This window comes from Diadema setosum, chromosome 21, assembly GCF_964275005.1.
Source record: "Diadema setosum chromosome 21, eeDiaSeto1, whole genome shotgun sequence".
Taxonomy (NCBI): domain Eukaryota; kingdom Metazoa; phylum Echinodermata; class Echinoidea; order Diadematoida; family Diadematidae; genus Diadema; species Diadema setosum.
The window spans coordinates 27,590,191-27,599,313 of record NC_092705.1 but is presented as its reverse complement, the minus strand read 5'-3'; the positions used below and the strand labels follow the sequence as shown (position 1 = coordinate 27,599,313).

The window sequence follows — 9,123 nt, the reverse complement described above, 5'->3', positions numbered from 1 at the left end:
TACTAGTTGATACCAGTTCAAGTGTCATTTTGTACCATGCAGTTGATACCAAATGAAGGCTACTGGTCTATTATAAGTTGATACGAGTTGAAGTTCCCAGTTGATACCAGTTCAAGTCTCAATGTGTACAACGGTAACACTTGATATATCAACCAATCATCACTACCATCATTGCTTTTATTAGATTACCATGCACGACCATAAACACCATTACTATCATTTCACAACTGGATATCATCTTATCATCATCACCACGATTATCACTCGTATTACCATCGTATACATATCACCACAAGCAATAAATCTTCCACCACTATCAATGCTTTTTTTTTTCATGTCATCAATCCATCAACAACAACTTCACGAAATCTCTTTCAAAGTTTTCCAGCATCTTTATCATTATCCTCAGTCTAAATAAGCATTGCGACTGGCAATATATTCCTATACTCGATCCCTCCCTCCAATGCCCGAGCACATGGCCTAGCACCCTTTATTGAATTGATGAATAGAAACGATTGAATAGTTAAACACTGATTTTTTTGTTTGTTTGTTTGCTTGTTTGTTTGTTTGTTTGTAAGAATACTAGCTGATTTATTCAAAAGTCTTAAATGGACGACACGACGTTTTGAGTTCAGTCGCGTTATGATAATATGCGTCCATAACTTAGCACCTTCGCACCTTCAGGTGCACTTGATGTACATGAACATCATACAAGGCTAATAGACAGTGGAAATCTACGTGTGCCAAGATTTCGCTCTGATTGTCACAAGTGCAGCCCAATCGTATCCTCTGTACTTTAATGGAACAGGCTAGATCATTCAATTAGATCAGCGTCTTCCATATATTCATTGAAGAGATTGTTTAAGCAAAGTTGTTATTTGTAAGTAACACATGAAATTTATTCTGGGCTAGCTTATCATTCCTGTATCATAGCATTTTAATTGTTATTTCGGCATTCTCATGGTGAACTCCTGCTGTGGCATGTATTTGTTTATGTTACTTTGCAATGTACAGTATATGCTGGTATGTATCTACACTGTATATGTCATCTTCTGTATATACGTTTTGCTATTTAATGTACATTCATCATTCAGGGCTCCATGGAAGACCACTATTTATTGGTGAATGGGCTACTCTGACAAAAGATTAGAAATAGATAAATAAATAGATAAAATAAATAAATAAACTAGCCGCATTCACACGTACAAAATAGCTGGTTACCGAGCGCGCTCCAAAATTCGAGTTCTTGTTATACTCGCAACTTTTTATAAATTTCGTGATCGATATATTATAGAAACAAACACCTGGCTTTAACTAGTATCAGATTCCCAGGTGGGTTCATGACTTTAAATGTGTATAAATCATTTGCTGTCGACTGACACCCAAAAAGGGAAGCCATGCGTGATTTGTTGTCTCGAAGTCGTGCAGTATCGTACACATAAAAAGTGATGAGATATTAGAGCTGTGATAGAAGTTTACCAGTATGAAGTTTATCAATATCAGCATAACCATATTAGATGTCTACTATGTGTGAGAGAGAGAGAAAATAAAATTCAACACACAGCTCCAATTCTCAATCAAACACATTTGTAGAAGAGATTTGAAACGATCGTTTTGTAATGTGTTATGCGGCACAAAATAATTGTACTTATTTTTAATAATAGTAATCGATAACCAAATGAAAATCAATTTGCCAGATATTAGCCAAATTGAAGATCTTTTCATTAAGTTGGAGCAACGAGCATCAGTTCAGAGTCACAGAGGCTACTTACAAGTTTTTTATAAAATGCATTCATAGGAAACTGATAACTACAAGGTTGAACGATGATAGCACCCATTATGATGGTTACAGTTCGTTATTGAGAAGGTGAGTATTCCGAAGGTTCGTTATTCCGAAGATTCGTTATTCCGAAGGTTCTTTATTCCGAAGATTCGTTATTCCGAAGGTTCCGAAAATCCGAAAATAAAACAAAGCTCGTTATTCCGAAGGTTCGTTACGGACCCTATTTCATTGTCGGATCAACGAACCTCCGGAATAACGAACCCTATATTTTTTTTTCGGATGAACGAACCTTCAGAATAACGAACCTGCGGAATAGCGCCACAAATGTTCGGATTAACATAGGCCTACCGTTTTTGATTTTAGGATTTTACGAACCTTCGGTATAACAAATATCCGAAACACACAAATCCCCTATACCTACAGGTTTGTTAACCCGAAAATCAAGGAAGGTTCGTTAATCCGGACTCCGAAGGTTGGTTAGTCCGAATATAAAATAGGGTTTGCTATTCCAAAGGCTCGTTTATTCGAAAATGAAATAGGGTTCGTTATTCCGGAGGTTCGTTGATCCAAAAATCAAACAGGGTTCTGGAACGGGTCACAAGACTTTTTGAACGTTCTTAAAACGTTTTTAAACGTTCTAGAGGGCTTTCAAAAGTTATCTGAATGTCTATAACGTCCAAACGTTTTTCTCTCGTCCTTAAAAATCATGTATAAAAAGGTTTTTAATTGTTATTTTAACGTTTATGAAACGTTTTTATAACGTCCAATTGAAACGTTTTGAATACGTCGAAAAACCTTCCAGAAAAATGACGTTTTGAAAACGTTTTGACAAAACGTCCAAATAACGAACTTGGAACGTTTCAAGAACGTTTAGAAAACGTCCAAATGTTAGCTAGGAACCAGATTTGTATCATGGTTGTATCTTAAGGTGCTCACATGCACTTTATTAGACCTTAACCGGCCACGATCTCAAAATGACGTCAAAATCACGTCCATTTTCCTTGTTTAGTTTTCGTGAAAAAGGCGTCTTTCAGACATCTTTCTTGTTTTCTTTACCAATATACATCAAAAAGGCATGAATTGACGTGAGATGACGTGCTCATGACGTTATTCTGACGTACATCTTGTCTTTAGAATTGTGTTTTACACGTCATTAAGACGACTCTAATGACCACCAATGACATCTTTGGGACAACTTCCATTTGAGCAAAAATACGACATATTCACGTCAGTTTGAAAAATACGACATATTCACGTCAGTTTGAAACGTTTATATGATGCAAGTATCTGCCTGTTGTTTTCGTTTATAAGACATTTAATTAGTAATTTACACGTCTTTACGACATCTTTGCATAACCAACCAGGCGTCAGAAAGACGTCACAAATAATATGACGTCTTTTAGATGTCTTCAAACAACAATACGACTTTTGCAACTGATTGACAAATTGCCCTACATCGACGTAAATAAGCACTGAATTGATCAGTGTTTTAGTAGTAGCCATGATAAAAAATCATGGGCGTACATACTCGAGCAGGATTCGAACCCACGACCTCCTGATCACCGAACAGGCGTCATCTCCACTAGACCACCGAGCTTTCGCCCGACAGCAAGTGTTGGTTCTAATCCGTATAGCATGCAGCGGTTACTGCTTTGTTATTCAAATACTCTGGTATACTCTGATATTCTGATTTGAATACGACTTTTTGGCGTCAGGTTGAGACGTCTAAATAGCGTCTGTTTTCTTTGCTTATTTACGTCAAACAAACGACAATTATTACGCCTTTCTGAAGTCTAGATAATGAATTCTCTCTATGTCTTCCATTTGAGCAAAAAAAAAAATCTTATTTTTGACAGTTGACTGACGTGAAATTGTCGTCGTTCTGACGATAGTATAATGTGGCAAACTGATATAACTCTATAAAACTATAATTCGTAGGCCTTAATTATATGAAGTCACAAAGACGTCGCAAAACTGACGTAAATTTAACGTCACGTCCTTAATATGACGTGGTAAATAGGTTGCAAAGCAACGTAAATTTTATTTCACTAATACGTCGTAAATATGATGTGGATAATACGTCACAAAACTGACTTGAATTTTACGTCTTTACCCAGCTAACAAAAAGACGTTTTCTAAACGTTCTTGAAACATTCCAAGTTCGTTATTTGGACGTTTTGTCAAAACTTTTTCAGAACGTCTTCTTGTGGAAGGTTTTCGACGCATTTAAAACGTTTCAATTGGACGTTATAAATACTTCTTTTAAACGTTAAAATACACTAAAAAACCTGTCTAAATTTTTAGGACCGACAGAAAAACGTTTTGACGTTGTAGACATCCAGATAACTTTTGAAAACCCTCTACAACGTTTAAAAAAAGTTTTAAGAACGTTCAAAAAGTCTTATGACCCGTTCCAGAACCCTGTTTGATTTTTGGATTAACGAACCTTCGGAATAACGAACCCTATTTCATTTTCGAATAAACGAGCCTTCGGAATAGCGAACCTTATTTTATTTTCGGACTAACGAACCTTCGGAATAACCTCACAAATGTCCGGATTAACGAACCTTTCTTGATTTTCGGGTTGACAAACCTCTAGGTATATAGGGCATTTGTGTGTTTCGGATATTCGTTCTTCCGAAGGTTCGTTAATCCGAAAATCAAAAAGGGTATGTTAATCCGAATATTTGTGACGTTATTCCGCAGGTTAGTTATTCCGAAGGTTCGTTTATCCGAAAAAACTAGGGTTCGCTTTCCGAAGGCTCGTTCATTCGAAAATAAAATACGGTTCGTTATTCCGAAGTTTCGCTAATCCGAAAATAAAACAGGGTTCGTTATTCCGAAGGTTCGTTGATCCGACAATGAAATAGGGTCCGTAACGAACCTTCGGAATAACGAGCTTTGTTTCATTTTCGGATTAACGAACCTTTGAAAAACGAAACTTCGGAATAGCGAACCTTCGAAATAAAGAACCTTCGGAATAACGAATCTTCGGAATAACGAACCTTCGGAATAAAGAATCTTCTGAATAACGAACCTTGTAAATAACGAACTGTAACCATAATAATGGGTGCTATCATTGTTCAAACTTGTACTTATCAGTTTCCTATGAATGTATTTCATAAAAACTCGAAAGTAGCCCCTGTGACTCTGAACTGATGCTGGTTGCGCCAACTTAATGAAAAGATCTTAAATTTGGCTAATATCTGGCAAATTGATTTTCATTTAGTTATCGATTACCATTTTTAAAAATAAGGGAAATAATTTTGTGCCAAATAACACATTATAAAACGATCGTTTCAAATCTCTTCTACAAATGTGTTTTACTTGAGAATCGGAGCTGGTGGGTTGGATTTTTTTTTCTCTCTCTGTCACATACTCTAGACATAATATGGTTATGCTGATATTGATAAACTTCATACTGGTAAATTTTATCACAGCTCTAATATCTCATCACTCTTTGTGTACGATACTGCACGACTTCGAGACAACAAATCACGCATGGCTTCTCTTTTTGGGTGTCAGTCGACAACAAATGGTTTATACACATTTAAAGTCATGAACCCATCTGATACCAGTTAAAGCCAGGTGTTTGTTTCTAATATATCGATCATGAATTTTATAAAAAGTTGCGAGTATAACAAGAACTCGAGTTTTGGAGCGCGCTCGGTAACAAGCTATTGTGTACGTGTGAATGCGGCTAGTGTTCTTACAAACAAACAAAAAACAAACAAACAAACAAACACACAAACAAACAAAAATCAGTGTTTTAATATTCAATCGTTTCTCTTCATCAATTCAATTAAGGGTGCTAGGCCATGTGGGCATTGGAGGAAGGGATCGAGTAGGAATATATTGCCAGTCGCAATGCTTATCTAGACTGAGGATAATGATGATGATGCTGAAGTTGTTGTTGTTGATGGATTGATGACATGAAAAAAAGTATGATAGTGGCGGAAGATACATTGCTTGTGGTGATACGTATACGATGGTAATACGAGTGATAATCGTGGTGATGATGATAAGATGATATCCAGTTGTGAAATGATAGTAATGATGTTTATGGTCGTGCATGGTAATCTAATAAAAGCAATGATGGTATAAGTGATGATTGGTTGATATTAAAGGAAACCAAAACCCAAAGAACAATATAGATTGCGTGAACGCAGCAATATTAGCATTACACATCAGTGAAAGTTTGAGGAAAAATCGGACAATCGATGCAAAAGTTATTCGTTTTTATATTTTTGGTGTTGTAATCACTGAAAAAAAGAGATTACTAGAGACCATGACGTCTTTAGTGGACAACAATGTAAGAAAATATAAAGAGAATTCCACACAAAAACAAAATCAATAAAATTACACATTCCCTCAACTTAGTTGATACTGACATAATCTATGTTAAGGGTAGTAATCATTCCCCCTACTTTCTGAAAGTGGTTAATCAAATGCTCTTCCATTACTCAAGAAAAGTGAAAACATGTTTGTTTTCTTTTATTTTCTCTATGTTGTTGCCCACACGTGATGTCATGCAGCCAGTGGTTCAAACATCAAAACGTTAAATATTCATAACTTTTGCATCGATTGCCCGATTTTCCTTAAACTTTCAGTGATGTGTTCTACTAATGTGGCTGCTTTCACTCAATCCATAATTCTTTTTGGGTTTTGGTTTCCTTCAGGCTTCAATGATGGTCGTGGTGGTAGAAATGACGATGGTACGTGATGAGAAGGACTCGATAGGGTTGGCAATGATAAAGTGAACATCAAAAAATTATTGATAGAGCAATTCAAACCGTGATACTAGAGCAATTTTGTACATGTATGGACTGGGAAATGAATTGATTTTGTTGGAAATAGCACATCTTTTGATTTTTAAATGCCTATTCAAAATGCCTTTGTAAAGCTGATTTAATTAAGATATTTATAGAGAGATTTTATCGATCAAAATCGATGATTACTAGCTCTATCCCAGTTTCTCTTCCCTCCCCCATCTTCATATTGGATGTTATTCCATGAGAATGTAATCACATATATCTTGATTACATGAACCTGAACTATAGGCCTAAGGAGCCTATACTACGCCTTTCTGAATCATCGTGAAGTTGGAGGATAAACCCAAATTAACGCAGTAGTTCATCCATGTTACCCAAGACCCAATGCCCACTTCGAATCTGATTTTGTGGGGGTTAATAAACATGATCAATGTTGATAACAATAGCAATCGCTGCAGCTGTAGACCTAAATATATAATACGTTGATTATAATTTATTCCAAGCTTCAATATAGATTTCCAATTTACTTTTTGCAAGATATTGATGACGACGTCGAGTTTGCATGCATCCTAGTTGGGCTCACACCTGTACAAATAAAATGGAATGTCCCAGACCCCTGCACAAATTCGTACCAAAGATACCAAAATAAATGTAGAAAAAATAATTCAGAATCAATGATGTAGTTTGGCAAAAACTGAATAGCTGTAAATATTGAGTATGAATTCTTCTACAAACTACATTTTGGTTGGAAGATGAAAGCTTTTCTGATTGAATTTGAGGGGACTTTATTTCATTGGCTGCATGTACAGAAAAGAGGTGATTTTTTTGAGTGAAGAGAACTCGTAGTTCGGCTTTGCGGACCCTTGGACAGAATTTGAGCCGAAGAACCCACCTGGGAAATTTGATGGATGAAAGGGTATATCTCACTTATTCAGGTTAGTGAAGATGAAACATCTCATTTCTTCCAGCTATTTTACAGAATTTTTTGAAATTTGAATTTTAACACACGCCTCTAAGGGGAATTATTTACCCGCGTGAGCTCAGTAACGCAAGTCTTGCGAGACACAGGAAAAGTGTCAGCAGACGGCGAACAAAACCACAGAAATACCACCTAAGGCAAAGGCGAACGCGATGCCCATGACATGTGAAGTGAAACACACACACACACACACATACACATACCCATACACACAAACCCGTTGTTATGTTTCTGATTGAAGGACGGCGTCTCATTCTCACATTGTAATCTGATTCTGTGGTTAGCAGACGACCGTACTGTGTATAACCAAGGAGGTAAAACTCAGCGCCTACTGCCGAAGTCCACGCACATGCGTACAAAAACCAACTTGTACACTGATAGTCTTTGCTCAAGTGACACAATTGGCAATTTCGACGCGTTAGGGTTACGGAAAAAAAAATCGCCACCGGGCCGCATACCGTGCACGCGTGCGACGTACCGAGAGTCTCGCCGCATCATCCAGCTCAACCAGTCGACACTGCATGGACCGCACATTCGGTCTGCCGTGCCAGCGGCTGCATACTGCCAAGCACACGACCGCCCTCAACTAACTCCATACATACGTACGTATACACACGATCATTGCACTTGCTGTATATGTACGTGCCTAGCCTCCTACCATTTCTACGCATCTTCTGTAGGCTGTGGCTCTGTTTCATGTAAGTGAATGAACAGAATTTGGCCATTCTCGAGTTCTTTTTTGGATGCATTGCTAATTATGGGGTTTATGCGTTGGTTGCATCTAATGCTATAATCTTGTTCATGATTAACTGCACACGATTCCCATAACTGATGACGTTTTTTCTGTTTTGACATTTTCATCGGGAATACTCTCGCTCTCTTGTTGTATCGCCTACCGGCAGTAGTCTGCAACACAAAATGGCAGCGGCTAATCTTCCGATGCCTGTTCTGGAGCGGATGTTCTCATATTTGGACCTAGCGGAATTACTGTGTTGTTCATTAGTTTGTAAAGCGTGGTATGACTGTCTCTACGATGAAAACAGTCCAGTTTGGAAGGTCCAGTGCCTCCGCAAGCTTGCTAAAGACGCCGTGAATGGGAAACTCTTGCAACATCTACCTTCGTACAAATCCAGATTGCGTGCGTTTCACCACGCATTCAACCCGAACGACTGCTCCAGAAACATTTACATACGACCGAACGGCTTCACGTTGCACAGAAATCCGGTGGCACAGAGCACGGATGGGGCAAGGGGGAAGAAAGGGTTCAACGAGGGAAGGCACGCCTGGGAGGTGTGGTGGGAGGGGCCCCTGGGAACGGTAGCCGTTGTGGGCATTGCCACCAAACATGCCCCCATGCAGTGCCAAGGGTACGTTGCACTGCTCGGCAACAACGACCAAAGTTGGGGTTGGAACTTAGTGGACAACCTCCTCATCCACAACGGTGATCATCAGGGAAACTTTCCAAACTGCAATAATGCTCCCAAGTATGAGGTGAGTGAAAAATATCCTGTCGCCATGGAAATGTCGGCCGAACTCCATCAGAAGAGTATAGAGCACTTATCAGGGTATTCTATTAAATGTGACTTATT

General features: G+C 38.2%; 1 protein-coding gene across 1 annotated transcript in view; it reads left to right on the top strand.

Moving 5' to 3' along the window:
* Positions 1–8,452: 8,452 nt before the first annotated feature.
* LOC140244629 (F-box/SPRY domain-containing protein 1-like) overlaps positions 8,453–9,123 on the top strand; it is a 35,169-nt gene continuing 34,498 nt past the window's right edge. Inside the window, exon 1 of the mRNA XM_072324250.1 lies at positions 8,453–9,025. Coding sequence (XP_072180351.1) covers positions 8,453–9,025 — 573 coding nt within the window. The remainder of the gene's footprint in view (positions 9,026–9,123) is intronic.